The following is a 17,500-nucleotide window of genomic DNA, read 5'->3' on the forward strand; positions in this document are numbered from 1 at the left end:
GCAAACCAATGGCTCGTAATGAGATGCAGTTTAGGGCAGCTATGTCAAATTCTCTTATACACCAGATGTGCCATCAAAACTCTTTATTGGACCATGTCAGGTGGGGGAGAAGAGCCATGCAAGGAACGTGAAAATCACGGTGGTGCACCAGTATGACCGCAGCCACTTGGCTGAAACACATAAATAAAAAAAATATATATATATATATATATATATATACATATATATAAATATATATATATATATATATATATATATACATATATATAAATATATATATATATATATATATACATATATATAAATATATATATATATATACATATATATAAATATATATATATATACATATATATAAATATATATATATATACATATATATAAATATATATATATATACATCTATATAAATATATATATATATACATCTATATAAATATATATATATATACATCTATATAAATATATATATATATACATCTATATAAATATATATATATATACAAATATATATACATATACATATATACAAATATATATACATATATATAAATATATATATACATCTATATAAATATATATATATATATATACATATATATAAATATATATATATATATATATATATATATACATCTATATAAATATATATATATATATATATATATATATATATATATATATATATATATATATACATATATATATAAATAAATACATATATATAAATAAATATATACATATATATATAAATAAATATATACATATATATATAAATAAATACATATATATATATATATATATATATATATATATATATATATATATATAAATATATATATATATATATATATAAATATATATGAATATATATATGAATATATATATGAATATATATATGAATATATATATATATATATGAATATATATATATATATATATGAATATATATATATATATATATATATGAATATATATATATATATATATATATATATGAATATATATATATATATATATATATATATAAATATATATATATATATATATATATAAATATATATATATATATATGAATATATATATATATATATATATATACAAATATATATAGATATATAAATATATATATATATATATATATATATATATATATATATATAAATAAGTCAGTACAATTTATAGAAAACAGAATTGGGGACTATTACCTTACTAGGAAGCAGATGAAGATTAGTGTCAGGATAGACAGTTGAAAACACTGCCTCAATGTGATCTTGTTTGTCCCATGCAAGCATGGTAAAACAGAATTTAAAATGATTGCCAGTGCCGCTGGACTGGCTCCTGTGCAGGTGGCATGTAAAATACACCATTTTGAGCGTGGTCGTTGCCAGTACCTCCGGACTGGCCTTCATGTTGGTGGCACGTAAGAGCACCCACTACACTCTCGGAGTGGTTGGTGTTAGGAAGGGCATTCAGCTGTAGAAACTCTGCCAAATCAGATTGGAGCCTGGTGTAGCCATCTGGTTCACCAGTCCTCAGTCAAATCGTCCAACCCATGCTAGCATGGAAAGTGGACGTTAAACGATGATGATGGTTAGTTAGATAATAATCTAATTAATGGAAGAGTTGTAAATACTGGAAAGAAATGGACCAAATCTGATCTGTTAGAAGGGTAATATTCTCCTGTGTGAAAGGCAAAAAATAATGGAATGCCAGCTGATGTATTTAGGAGGTGGGGGTCACTGAACAGATACAGATTTGATATGTAAATTGGGTGATTAACAATGGAAGATAGTCAAACAGAGAAGGACTTGGAAAATAGAGATCAGATCTCAGAATTTGGAATGTCACAGAGAAAATGACAAAATGAATGGCAATATGCTCAAGACTTGTCTAATCAGATGAAAGAACAGAAATGAAAAGGACTGGATGATGATCTCTCCACAGCTGATCAAATATATTGATTAAATGAATTATCTATGTCTTTCTTTTTCCAAATTCAATGAATTTCTTCAACAGTCCTCATTATCTCTCTTCTGCACCACTACCTGTGCACTACCTCATAAGTTTTTGCAGCAATGTAGTTATTTGTATCTATGCATATCTCTATATATATTTATATATAATCTGTATGTATATATGTATATTTATATATGAAGCCTAATTCTGTTTATCAGCATCACTGCCTTCATATATCTATGCCAGCGGCACTTGAAAAGCACCCAGCATACTCTATTAAGTGGTTGGCATTAAGAAGTGCATCCAGCCATAGAAACCATGCCATTACAGACAATTGGAGCCTGGACAGCTCCGAGCTGGCCAGTTCAATGCCAAGCCATCCAACCCATGGAAAGCGGACTTTAAATGATGATGATGATGTATGTATATTACAAATTATCGGATATGAATTAAGGTGTTCTCAGCATTGTTATACAAAACCACTTACAAGTAGATTTGGCCTATAACCACAGAGTGCGTGGAGATTATGAAGAAAGAAACAATCAGTTACATTAGTTCTGGCTATCTCAACAGACATAACATTATTTAAATAAAGAGTCATGCAGTGCAAACAATTTCAGCATTATCAAAGAAATAATACTGATTCAAACAGAGTAAGTGAGCGAGAAAGAAAGAGAGAGAGTTTAAGGCAAATATCTGACATTATTGTCTAAATGATGAATCAAATCCAAAGAAAGAGGACAATACAAAAAATATTAGATATATTTGAAATCAAGAAACTAACCAAATATAAAAATGTGGATATAGAAATGTCCACATTGTGAGGATTTGAAACAGAAACAACTGCAAGAATAATAGGCAAACACAAATATATGAACAAAAGCTCAAGATTTATATACTAACATTCAGGAAATAGCCAATTAGCATGCAGATTTGTGTTATAAAGTAGGCACAGATGTGACTATGTGGTAAAATGTTTGCTTTCCAATTGTGTGGTTTCGAGTTCAGTCCCAGTGAATGGCACTTTGGGTAAGTACCTTCTACTATAGCCTTGGGCCAATGAAAGCATTGTGAGCTAGATTTGGTAGACAATACTGAAAAGGAGCTCAAATATATATATATATATATATATATATATATATATATATATATGTATATATGTATGTATGTATGTATTATCCATAAGCTAGTACTTATGTGTTTATCTTCTGAATATATATAGGCATAGAAATGGCTGTGTGGTAAGTAGCTTGCTTACGAATCACATGGTTCCAGGTTCAGTCCCACTGCGTCGCACCTTGGGCAAGTGTCTTCTACTATAGCCTCCAGCTGAGCAAAGCCTTGTGAGTGGATTTGCTAGATGGAAACTGAAAGAAGCCCGTCATATATATGTATAGGTGCATGTGTGCATATGTGTGTGTGTGTGTGTGTGTGTGTGTGTTTGTCCCCCCAACATCACTTGACAACCAATGCTGGTGTGGTTACGTCCCCGTAACTTAGTGGTTCAGCAAATAAGACCAATAGAATAAGTACTAGGCTTACAAAGAATAAGTCCTGGGGTCGATTTGCTCGCCTAAAGGCTGTACTCCAGCATGGCCACAGTCAAGTGACTGAAACAAGTAAGAAGAAACAAAAAAAAAGAATAAAATGAGTTCATTGCATCTATACATATCTCTATATCTTTATGTATATATGTATATTTATATATGAAGCCTAGTCTTATTTATCAGCATCACTGTCTCCATATATCTATGTGTATCTCTCTCTCTCTCTCTCTCGATATATATATATATATATATATATATATATATATATATATATATATATATATATATATATATATGTACATATATATATATATGTACATATTTATATATATATATATGAGGGGGGAGTGTATGTTTGTTGTCTTTGTCCCCCGATCCCATTGCTTAACAAGCAGAGTTGGTTAGTTTGTGCTCCACTGCATGATACCTTACAAGTGGGTCCGGTAGATGGAAACTGAAAGAAGCCCGTTGCATATATACATATATGTGTGTGTGCATGTGTCATTGTGCTTGTATTTGTCCCACACCACTGCTTAACAACCAGTGTTGGTGTGTTTATGTCCTCATGACTTAGCAGTTTGGCATAAGAGACCGAAAGAATAAGTACCAGCCTTTAAAAAGAAAAAGAAAAAAAAAAAGTGATGGGATCGATTCATTCAACTAAACTTCTTTTCAAGGCAGTGCCCCAGCATGACTGCAGTCTAATGACTGAAACAAGTGAAAGATTGCACACACGAAAGTTACATGGAGCGGTGCTTAATGATAACAAAATTAATACTGAAATAATAATGTTTTATAAGACCAGTTACATAATTGTAGAAAAGGAGTATAACTGCTTGAATCAACTCCATACAAGATTGGTGCATGTCATTGTTCTCAATACTCTTTGCTCTCTCTTTTACTTGTTTCAGTCATTTGACTGCGGCCATGCTGAAGCACCGCCTTTTAGTCGAGCTAATTGATCCCAGGACTTATTCTTTGTAAGTCTAGTACTTATTCTATCGGTCTCTTTAGCCGAACCGCTAAGTTACGGGGATGTAAACACACCAGCATCGGTTGTCAAGTGATGTTGGGGGGACAAACACAGACACACAAACATATACACACACACACACACACACACACATATATATATAAATTTATATATATATATATATATATGTATATATATATATATATATATATATATACGACGGGCTTCTATCAGTTTCCATCTACCAAATTCACTCACAAGGCTTTGGTTGGCCCGAAGCTATAGTAGAAGACACTTGCCCAAGGTGCCACGCAGTGGGACTGAACCCGGAACCATGTGGTTGGTAAGAAACCTACTTACCACACATCCACTCCAACGCCCAATGACGAAAAAGATGAAGTTAACCCTGGAAGGATTTTAGCTTGGAATGAGAGGTGACCAGGGGAAAAACAGAGGGATGCTTGAAGTATGGAAACTTAATAAAGTACATGCTATCATACTTCATTATTTAAGTCCAGAAATCTAATTGATTTGAAATTACATCATTAACGATAAGAACACCAATCATTATTTAAATTACTTATTCTGATCAAGAAAGGTAGGGGAGATAATCCCTAAATTCTAATTAAAATTACTTGACTGACACCTATGCTGGTGGTACGTAATAAGCACCATTCAAGCGTGAGTTGATGCTAGTGCCACATGACTGGCTCCCTGTACCAGTGGCATGTAAAAAGCACCATGCAAGCATGGTCGATGCCTGTGACCCCTGACTGGCTACCATGTTAGTGGCACATAAAAAGCCCCATCTGAACATGGTTGATGCCAGTGGCCTCTGACTAACTCCCATGCCAGTGGCATGTAAAAAGCACTATCTGAACGTGGTCAATGCCAGTGCCCGCTAACTGGCTCCTGTGCCAGTGGCACGTAAAAAGCATTCACTACACTCTTGGAGTAGTTGACATTAGGAAGGGCATCCAGCTGTAGAAACTCTGCCAGATCAGATTGGAGCCTGGTGTAGCCTACTGGCTTGCCAGTCCTCAGTCAAACCATCCAACCCATGCCAGCATGGAAAGTGAATGATGATGATGATGATGATGGAATGTAAGGAGGGATGAGCTTGATGTTCAACAGTTTGATGACAACTCCAGACATGTTTCACTTATATTAGATATGCTTATTCTGCTAAAGATCAGATTCATTATCTTCAATGCATTTCATATTTGATTATTTTTCATAAATTAAAATTGTTGCTTCCCTTCACTTCTTGTCATTCAGAATGTAATTCTAATTAAAATTTCATGTCTTACAGCAAAAGGATCATTACTACCTCACTTACCATTTAATAAGGCAGCAAGCTGGCAGAAACATTAGTTCTGAGTTCCAATTCTGCCAAGGTCGACTTTGCCTTTCATCCTTTCGGAGTTGATAAGTACCAGTTGTATACTGGGGTCAATCTAATCGCCTGGCCCCTTCCCCAAAAATTTCGGGCCTTGTGTAGGAAAGAATATTATAAAACGTGTGATCTATCATGTTGCAATTTCTAGCATTCTCCCCAAATAAATAATAGCAACAATAACATCATCATCATCATCACCACCACCATCATCAATGCCATCATCATTACCATCAGTAGCAGTAATATATTCTTCCTTTCCCACAGTAATGTTAATTCCTTATCTGAAGACATGATGAAAACTACAAATAACTTTGTTGGGTACGAGTACAGCTAACTAAATTGAAAGCAATGTATAACTGCTACTATTTTATCATATTCCAAAAGGATATAGAATTTAGTCACTTTAGCAGAATTTACATGTCAAGTGAAAAAGATCTAACGAACTTCCAGAAGGTATTTTGCTCAATATCTTAAATATTCAATCATCTCCGTACTTGTGAGTATACCCTGGCACTTTGCTGCCATCTCCCTGCTGCTCTCTCTTGTACTCCTGTTGACTCCCACTCTCTCTTTCTCTTGCTCTTCTCTCTGGTTGGGTAACTATGTTATGTCCTCTACAGCAGTACACCTGTCAATCACTCTCTCTCCCTCCTCTGCTTGCTCTTGCCTCTGGTTAGGTAACCCAGTATCTCCTTTACAGCAGCACACCTGTTTCTGTCCTCTTTCCTGCTAACTCTCTCTCCCTCTCCGAGTAACCGTGTATCTCCTCTTCAGCAGCACACTCGTTTCTGCCCTCATTCTTGATCACTCTCTCTCTCTCTCTTTTTCTTTCCTCCAGCTAAGTAACCCTATATCTCCTTTAATGCAGCACACCTGTTCCTACCATCTTTCTTGTTAACTCTCTGTCTCTCTCCCCTCTCTCTCTCCTGTTCTGTCTCTCTCCCCCTCTCTCTCTTTCTCTCTGTCTCTGGCTGGCTAACCAGGTACCTCCTCTATAGCAAAACATCAATTTATCTCTCTGTCTCTCTGTCATACTCTAACCTTTCATCATCTGACACAAGATCACCTCCTCCAATGTCCTCCTCCCTTCTCAAAGATTCCTTGTCTTGCAAAGTTACTTGGTGACCTTGCCAGTGCTCGTACCACATAAAAAGCACTCAGTCCACACTGTAAAGTGGTTGGCATTTGGAAGGGCATCCAGCTGTAAAAATCATGCCAAAACTGACCTCACGTGTGCTGGTACCACGTAAAAAGCACTCAGCCTACTCTGTGGGGGTGGCTGCTGTTAGGAAGCGCATCCAGCCATAAAAACATGCCAAAATAGACACAGAAGTATGGTGCAGGCTTCTGCTGGCTAGCTCCTGTCAAACCGTCCAACTCATGTCAGCATGGAAGGCAGATGTTAAATGATGATGATGATGACAACGACTTCCACCTTAATAATTATTTCTGATAAAAACCCAAGGCCTGAAATTTAGATAAAGAATAAGTTGATTAAATCAACACCAGTACTGATGCATTATTTTAGTCCTTTCACTATATATGGCTCAAATATTCTAACTGTTTTATGATCAAGTCAACCGGATATAGCCTATCCCATCTACAATGTCATTCTAAAAATGAACAATAATATCACTGAAATCTTGAAGCTATGAGGCAGTGCATGATTAATTTAAAACAATGTGAATAAATAAGCATTACATTTGACAAAGTAATCTGAATGCTAAAAGTTTAAGAACTCTGAAAGGAAGAAAGAGAAAAGTTAGCGCCAGTAGAATTTGAACTCGGGATACAAAGATTTGGAACAAGTAGTGCCAATTCAGCAGCCTTATGTCCCAACCTTAATAATAAAAAGTAAAAGAATCAAGCAAAGGGAAAAAACACTGATAAGTGTAACCAGTGAAAATGAACAATAAAAATAACTTGTTCTTAATATATAAGGAAACAAAGTATAAACTAGAAGAGAAAGATTTTGATAATAAAAGATTGTGATAATAAAAGAACAGAGATAGTTAAAAAATATAAGGCAATTCAAAATGGAGCAGCAAAATATGAGAAAAAGAAAACTTAAGAAAAATATCTTGAATTATCCTGCAAAACTTGTTAGTTCAGGAAAGAAAAAAAAAAAGAGAAAAAAATAAGCTTTGAACTAAAAACAGAAACTGATTTTCACTGTTGCTCAAGAACAATGCTTTCAGCAAAAAGTACAAAGAAACAACTAGTGGTTGTTTGCTGTCAACTTAATGTGAGAGTCCCCTGAAGGGAATAATACTACTGTTGGTTAGACCTAGGAAGCTGCACTGTGTCCTTATGTTTACAAGGGGGAGACAAGCACCTCCACCCAACCAAGCCTGCATCCAGAAACATGTTTCTGAGTCTTTGCTTGTCATCAGTCTGGAGTAGCATGACCTGCTAGTCGAAGAAGTCCGTCAAGCTCTTGCAAACATATAATAATTCTAGTGAAATACATTCACTGATTTCAAATTTAGAAATAATACATTTCTAAATCTCTCAGAGAGATTTATGCAGTAGTGATACGATGAAGTAGTTGTATGCGGTCAACTTAATGTGACAGTGCCCTGAAGGGAATAATACTACTGTTGGTTAGACCTAGAAAGCTGCACCACTTCCTGTGTCAGGAAATGTGTCAACGCCGACAGGAAGCGGTGCAGCTTCCTAGGTCTAACCAACTGTAGTATTATTCCCTTCAGGGGACTGTCACATTAAGTTGACAGCATACAACTACTTCATTGTATCACTACTGCATAAATCTCTCTGAGAGATTTAGAAATGTATTATTCCTAAAGAAACAACTAACCCTATCATTTCTAGCTGTCCAGTCTTTTCAGCAAAATGGTTGCTTAAGCAGCAAATTTCACTTGACATGTAACGAAATGGCATATGAATCAAACTTGGTATAAGAGTAGGTATCACTATAGAGTGTCATGGAAGGGAAACAAGTACAGTTTGACTGCACAAAACCACACTATCTGCTTGGTTATTTTCATGTCAAATCTTTTTTTCATAGAAAATTATATGTTATTTGAAAATTCTGGATGTGGACTTTCTTCTCATATAGTTTTGATTAAAATCTGACACATATCATGCCAGAGTCTCTCAATCAGCCTGTTATTTCCACCCATTCATAAAGTTGGTAGCATGTTTTCTTTTTCTTTTTTGACTGGTGAACAGCAGTTCTTGTTCAATGCTCATGAAGAGGGCTTTTTCTGCTTTATTTTAATATAAAAATCAACAGAAGTAGGATTAGATAATCATGAAGTACAAAAGCAAAAAATTCATCGTTAATTTTCACTTAATTTTCTTATAAGAATCTTATATTCTTATTAAGAGAGTAATGGTTAGGATGTTAACTTGGAGTATGACAGTTTTCTTTCTTTCTTTCTTTCTTTTTTTTTTTTTTTTTTGCACTACTGGCACTTGTGAGGTCCACCAAGTAAGTTGTAAGACAGGAAAAGAAAGAGTAAAATCCCCACCGAAAAAGTTGGTGGCAGGGAGGAGTATTTCAAAAGAGGAAGTGGTTTTATGCCAGATATTGAAGAGCTAAAGTATAATAGAGGAACAAGGATAGGTGTCTTGTTACTGAGGGCATACATGGCTATCCTTCTTTATATAAAGTTGTGGTGGGAGTAGCTGGGAAAAAGATAAAGATTTTAATGATGGGGTGCCAGAGCTACCCTTAAAGTACAAGTAAATGAGCATAAGAGACAATATGGACAATGGATCAGGAGAAGGAAAAGCAGGTGGATAGTTTCATAAGAGTGTGATGGGAGAGCAAGAGATGGTTAGAAATGAGAGTAGGAGTGAATGCTGAACGAGGGTGGAGGTAAGATTCTCTTATTTGCAGAAAATGGCACAAAAAATGAGGCAGCAAAATAATAGAGTATAAGAATCTTGAAATTAAGATATGAAGTAGGGTATGAGAATTATTAAACTAGTACTAATAATAACCATTTTGCTGGATATAATAAACAACAACATAATCAAAAACATAACATAAAAACTCTATCATGGGGCATACTGTTAGACACATTGCAGTTCATCATCATCATCCTCATCATTTTGTCTGTTTTCCATGCTGGTAGGGGTTGGACAACAATGATAATAGTATAGTTGCTACCTATACTATAACACAGCTTATATACATATCCGAATGCCAATCGATAAAATAACAAGGAAACCCCTATGTGGTCACGTGAAATGCTAGAAATAGCAACTAAATCTCTCTCAAATCACAACCTACAGTCAGTTTTAAATAAGAAAATGACACATTGAATAATGCAATCTTAAGTGTACATCTAAAGAGATGGGCTCATCACAGGTGAAACCCATTCCTTCATCAGGGATCACCTGTGGCTATACAATGACACTCACCTTGCACAACATGTAATCTATTCAATCAATTCCCATAATTGTTGCTTGGTATCTACCTTTATACAATTCCTGCCCAAAGTTACAAACCAACCTCAACAACACAGAGTCCACTCAATCGCCACAATTTTACACAAATGCAAACTCTGTGCAATCGCCACCTCTGTAATTCTGTAATGCAAGTCACAAACGAAAATATTCTAAGCACTGAAGTAATAACAAAAAACAACAGCAAAACAAACCACCACAATAGAACTAAATTAAATGATGTAATGTACAAATACCATCCCACATATTAAAAAAACAAAAACCAAAAAAAAAAAGAAAAACAAAAAGCAATACTTCAAGAACGCAAAGGTACACCTGATGGCTCAGTAGAAACTTGCATGTAACTATGATGATGATAACAATGATGATGATGACGACAACGACGACAACAGTAGGTTTAATTTTAAAAGTGGCTGGCAGGCAGCTAATAAATAATTACATGCCTGCTAACAACCTTTAAAATCAAAACCTTTCATAATAAATAACAAGCAGAATACATTCACACTCAGTGAACAATAAAGCAGAAAGGCAGCAGAAGAGGATAATTATTAGGAAATGATTTCGCCGGAGGATTTGGTGAGTTCTGTGAAATGATTTTAAATACAAAGAGACTATCAATGCAATTTCCACCCTAACTGAAGCGTGCAGCTTCAATATTATTAACTAGAACCTTAGTAAGATACAATAATTGGATACAAATACCAGTAAACACTCCAATATGCACAGAGCACATCCCCGTAAAAGCTTTTTTTTTTACCAAGAGTGAAAAGGGTTAGGAGCTTGGTTCAAATAATAGCTATCAATGAGATAGCCACAAATGAGCTGGGTTATCATATTAATCACAAAAGTCAGAATAGTGGGAGCTTCATAGCGAACTGAGAGTAAAAGGCAGCAAATTGTATGTAATAATAAAGGAAAAAAAGAAATATCACAAGTGAAGGTAAGGCTGTGTGATTAGGAAGCTCACTTTGCAACCAAAAAGTTTTGGGTTTAGACCCATTCTGCAGCACCTTGTTTAAGTGCTTTCCATTATAGCTTCGGGCCAATGACCAACCAATCAATTAATGCCTTGTGAGTAAATTTAGTAAACAGAAACTGTGTAGAAGGCCATTGTATCATATTGTATTATATATATATATACACACACACACACATATATATATATACATGCACACACAATCATACATGTATGTGCACATACATATATACATACACATATATACGTGTATATGTACATACATAAACACACACACACATACAAATACATACATTTATATATATATATACACAGGGTGCAATGGGTAAATTGTCACCATTTTATATTTTTAATTTCACGTATGCACATTGTTTTTTTACTTTTTTGACTACACAGTAGTATAGTAGGGTCAGTTGGGCACCATCTGAGAGAAAAACGGCACTATGACGTAATTCACTCTGCCAGAAATTTGGAAACAACATGTTGTACTGCATGGCATTCATGCTGGAAGCTACAGTACGCACATTTCAAGGTGTTTGGATGTCAATCTGAGGACAGTGCAGAGGATTCAGAAAGAGTTGGATGAGCCTAATAGTGATTATGAAGATATGGCAACTCGGAAAACTCACTCTGATCATTCTGATAAAAGAACTCCTGAATTTGTTGGTGAGATCTGGGCCATGATTGACAACAATCCTTCCAAGTCAATCAGTTCCATTGCCTGGGACATGGGAGTGTCTGAGTTTCTTATCAGGCAGGTAGTGCATGAAGACATTCAGTATTCGTCATACAAGATAAGAAATGGCCAATTTTTATCCCAAGCCATCAAAGACAAAAGGAAGGACTGCACTACGAAGCTTTTGAACAAACTCAAGTATTCCCTCCAACTGAACATGCTTTGGTTTTTCTCATATGAGAAAAAATTCTGCCAGGATCAGATGATGAACACACAGAACTGCTGGCTTGCTATGTCCCCAAAACATGTACTGAGAGTGATAAAAATCAAAAGCCAACATTATGGTGTTTGGAATGATCACTAGTGATAGCAATGTTATGCTTCCATTCATCTTTCCACATGGCCTTAGACTCAACACGGAGGCCTACATCAAGTACCTGGAGGAGATAGTGCTGCTGGAAGATCCTATGTCTGGCAACAGAACTCTATACCATGCCACGCAAGCAGAACTCAGTCATGGCTGTCAGACAATTTCTGAGATCACATAACCCCTAACATCCGACCACCTAACTTCCCAGACTGCAAACCCCTTGACTATTATGTGTGGGGCACAGTTGAGTGAGAGACCAACAAAACTCTTTGTAACACCAATGATGAACTGAAGACAAGGATTGTAACAGCATTCACCAACTTAAACAAGGAGACTGTCCAGAAGAGCTGCAGGAGATTCCGAAGTCATCTGGAGGCCAAGGTTGAAGCCAATGGCAATTTTATTGAATAAATTTACTCTTTAGTATTTCAAGATATTTTCATGTAATTTTGGTAAATATATGTTAAAATGAGATGACAGTGGTATTTTCATTTTTGCGTAATTTAGACAATTTATTCAGTGCACTGTGTATGTATGTGTGTGTGTGTATATATATATATATATATATATATATACACACACACACACACACACATAACATATATACACACAAATATATACACACACACATGAAGCAAATTGGAAATCAAATCTACAAGTCATGTAGAGTGGCTAGATAACGTCTTAAAAGATAGAAATCCTGCAGTTGCAGCTAATGGTGCCCTCTCTAGGGTAATACAAATTCCAAGTGGAGTCCTCCAAGAAACTAACCTGGGGTCATTCCTGGAACCATGAGGTTGGGAAGCAAACTTCTAACCACACAACCAGCCTGCACCTATTATCAGATATGCAGATGATAAAAAATTATTACAGGCAATAAAGAAGCCTTGATAATATGCAATACAGAGGTGGGCTAAAACAAAAGCATATGCAGTTAAATGCTGTGAAATTTCAAGCATCGTAATATCAGCTCATAAATGTACTACAGCCTGCACACACAAGACACAAAGGTATTGCAATCCCAGAGTCACAAACAATGAAAGACTTGGAAAGTAGTATATGTAATGATGCATATATGAAATGATGCATCATTACACATTGATCTCCAAGTCTTTCATTGTCTGTGACTCTGGGACTGCAGTAACTTTGATGGCGACAAAGTGTAGACAATTGGTAGACAATTGGCAGGATGAATACTCAAGTCTTTCAAGACAATAGACCCAAGAACTCATGGTTCATCCTGTGGAAGACCTTTTTTCTCAGCGACCCGTACTATTTGCTCTTAGCTGTGGTCACCATATAGTGTCAAACAAACAGTGGAGTTTGAAGCTAAAAAGATTGCCACAGTACAGCAGATGAACTACTGGGAGAGACTGAAAAACTATGACTTAACTTCCTAAAATGAAGATGTGAGAGATGTAATAATTTACAGGTGGAAAATTCTAGAAGGGTTAGTATTTAACTTCAGCATCAAGTGTTATACAAATGCCGGTACTGGATGCCAGTGCAAAAAAATCAAAGGTACTGTTCACTCCATCTAAATACAAGACCCGGTACTGCAATAGCTTGGGGTTCAAAAAGCTACAGCTCTACAATACTCAGCCAAAAGAGTTAAGAAACCTATACAAAGTGGATATGGAAGTCTTCAAAAACAAAAAAAAATTGGATATTCTGATATACATGACACCAGATGAACCAAAATCTTGACATAAAGTACAGACAAGGGCTGTAGTATCAAACTCCTAACGCCAAATATAATCCAAGAAACAAGCACATGCAAAGTGGTTATATGAAATCCTACCATGCAGAAATCAACTACATAAGAGGGCTATGAAAAAGATACAAAGTCACAGTGGTCTTTCAGCATGACCACAGCTGAATGGTTGAAATGTATTAGAAACACACACAGGTCAGAGATGGAGAGTAAGATATATATATATATATATATATATATATATATATATATATATATATAAAATATTAGTTAAAGAATAAAAAGACTGCGTTAACGACTCAACATATCACACCCCCTCAATGAACATATATAAGAAATACAGCATAATCCGTCAAACATAAGGAATAAGTAGAAATAACGCAAGAAAAATAATGTAAGAAATGATAAATAAATAAAAAATATAGCATATAGTATAAAATTTTTATACACGAATATATTGTTTCAACCGATAACATGGAATAGCTAAACAGGCTGCAGTATCAAAACCAACCTACACGTAAACTATTACATTTGTTATTATTTATTACTCTTAAATTTATTTTTATCTCTATACATTTTCAAGAAGGTGGAGGAAAACTTATGGTTGCAGAATTCTAAAATGGCACTTTATCTTTTTTTTTTTTTGAATCCTCCCATTATTTACATAGGCTGGTCCATTTTGTTTATATATACATTTGCTCTTTAAAGAAATCATTTTTTTTCCCCCTTTGTGCATGTCATGACTTTGTACATGAATTTACCCTGACGAGGGGGTCATCACCTATTTACACTCTATTGTGTTTTGAAATACAGTGGTGTACCTCTGAAATGGCCATAGGTATTGTATGAAATTTGTGAAATTGTTTTTACTGATGCATACTTGCGGTATGCTGTAATTGTTTTTGACTCATGTGTGGTGAACCTTTTTGGACATGGTGAGCGGAACTGAACTTTTGCCTGTTGATACCTGCTGGGTGCCTGTTGTTCGCTCTTGTGTGTGCCAGATTGGTGCGAACTTGCCTTTTGGTGTCTACTGGTTTTGAGGTGTGAAATGTGCTCGAGGGAATTGAAGAACTTTGAACTTTAATTCTAAGTGGTGTTAAATCGTTTCTGTTCTTGTTTTTTCAACCGATAGACTACTTTATGGTACCTCATTTCTTCATGTCATTTTATTTTACTATATCGACTTATATTATTTTATATTATATTATTATATTATATATTTGAAACTTTTACTCCTTCCGTATTAATTTTTATTCGTGTTAATTTTAACTTTTGTAACTTCTATGAAATGATATTCACATCATCATCATCATCATCGTTTAACGTCCGCTTTCCATGCTAGCATGGGTTGGACGATTTGACTGAGGACTGGTGAAACCGGATGGCAACACCAGGCTCCAATCTAATTTGGCAGAGTTTCTACAGCTGGATGCCCTTCCTAACGCCAACCACTCAGAGAGTGTAGTGGGTGCTTTTACGTGTCACCCGCACGAAAACGGCCACGCTCGAAATGGTGTCTTTTATGTGCCACCCGCACAAGCCAGTCCAGGGGCACTGGCAACGATCTCACTCGAAAATCCTACGGGAGCCAGTCAGGCGGTACTGGCAACGGCCACGCTCAAAATGGTGCATCTCATGTGCCACCCGCACAAGAGCCAGTCCAGGGGCACTGGCAACGATCTTACTTGGCTTGCCGGGTCTTCTCACGCACAGCACATTTCCAAAGGTCTCGGTCAGTAGTCATCGCCTCGGTGAGGCCCAATGTACGAAGGTCTTGCCTCACCACCTCAGCCCAGGTCTTCCTGGGCCTACCTCTTCCACGGGTTCCCTCAACTGTTAGGGTGTGGCACTTTTTCACGCAGCTATCCTCATCCATTCTCACCACATGTCCATACCAGCGCAATCGTCTCTCTTGCACACCACAACTGATGCTTCTAATGTTCAGCTTTTCTCTCAAGATACTTAGACTCTGACGGGTATTCACATTGACATTACACATCCAACGGAGCATACTGGCTTCATTCCTTGCGAGCTTACATATGTCCTCAGCAGTTACAGCCCATGTTTCACTGCCATGTAGCATGGCTGTTCGTATGCATGCGTCATACAGTCTGCCTTTTACTCTGAGTGAGAGTCCCTTTGTCGCCAGCAGGGGTAAGAGCTCTCTAAACTTTGCCCAGGCTATTCTTATTCTAGCAGCTACACTTTCAGCGCACCCACCCCCACTACTAACTTGGTCGCCCAGATAGCGGAAGCTATCGACTACCTCTAGTTTTTCACCCTGGAATGAGATAGAAGTTGTTTCCTGTTTGTTTACAGTCTTTATTGCACCTGAACATTTGCCACAAACAAAAACTAACTTGCTAGTTAACCTGCCTTTGATGTTGCTGCACCTCTTATGTGTCCATAGCTTGCACCGGGTACATCTTATAGAGTTACTACCTACTCCTTTTCTACATACTGAGCAGGGCCATCTACCTGAAGGGGTTTGTGTTTTATCTACCTTCCTACTTATTAGGATTTTGGTTTTAGCTGGGTTGACTCTAAGGCCCTTCAATTCTAGACCTTGCTTCCACACCTGAAACTTCTCCTCTAGTTCTGATAGTGACTCCGCAATTAGGGCAAGGTCATCAGCACATGTATTGTATTATACCTTTAACTCAATTTTTTTCAGTTTCATGTTACCGGTTGAAACAATATATTCATGTATAAAAATTTTATACCATATGCTATATTTTTTATTTATTTATTATTTCTTGCATTATTTTTCTTGCGTTATTTCTTCTTATTCCTTATGTTTGACAGTTTATGCTGTATTTCTTATATATGTTCATTGAGGGGGTGTGATATGTTGAGTCGTTAACCCAGTCTTTTTATTCTTTAACTAATATTTTACTCGTCTCAGTTATTCTGAGCACTTCTTGCAGCCCTGTATAAAATCTATTGGTTTCCTAATAAGAAGCCATTAATATATATATATATATACATATATATATATATATATATATACATATATATAAAGCAATATCTCTAGTGCCGGCACCATGATAAAATGTCACCAGTACACACTATAAAGCAATTGGTAAATGAGCAGATACATAGAGAGAGACTCTTTAGTCTTTTCAAGGACATGACAACTTCTCTAATGCAGGTAGCATGGTAAAATGCAGTACATTCTGTAAAGTAGCTAGTGTTAGGAAGGGTATCTAGCAATAGGAACCATGCCAAATTAAACATACAAGTGAGATGTTATCATTCTTGACCTATCTAAGAGGGTTGTAACTTCAAAAAAGAGCTGACTCAGACAGTGGCACGTTCTCTAAACCATGCCAGCACGGAAAACTTGTGTGGTGGTGGTGATGATAGTGATGATGATGACGAAAAATCTTCGTTTACTAATCAAGCATGCTTGAATGGACTATATTACACTGATGAGGTCTCATAAA

General features: G+C 35.9%; 1 protein-coding gene across 5 annotated transcripts in view; it reads right to left on the reverse strand.

The window, feature by feature from the left end:
• LOC106877218 (intraflagellar transport protein 54) overlaps positions 1 to 17,500 on the reverse strand; it is a 293,932-nt gene that overhangs the window by 179,530 nt on the left and 96,902 nt on the right. Inside the window, exon 1 of one of the 5 annotated variants that reach the window (XM_089354122.1) lies at positions 10,271 to 10,297. The exons of the other annotated variants lie outside the window; for them this stretch is intronic. Within the exon in view, the coding sequence (XP_089210248.1) occupies positions 10,271 to 10,282 (12 nt within the window). The 5' untranslated portion in view covers positions 10,283 to 10,297. Of the gene's footprint in view, positions 1 to 10,270; positions 10,298 to 17,500 lie in introns of those variants that run through there. 5 annotated transcript variants of the gene reach the window in all.

This window comes from Octopus bimaculoides, chromosome 6 (genome assembly GCF_046866305.1).
Source record: "Octopus bimaculoides isolate indiv1 chromosome 6, ASM4686630v1, whole genome shotgun sequence".
Lineage (NCBI taxonomy): Eukaryota > Metazoa > Mollusca > Cephalopoda > Octopoda > Octopodidae > Octopus > Octopus bimaculoides.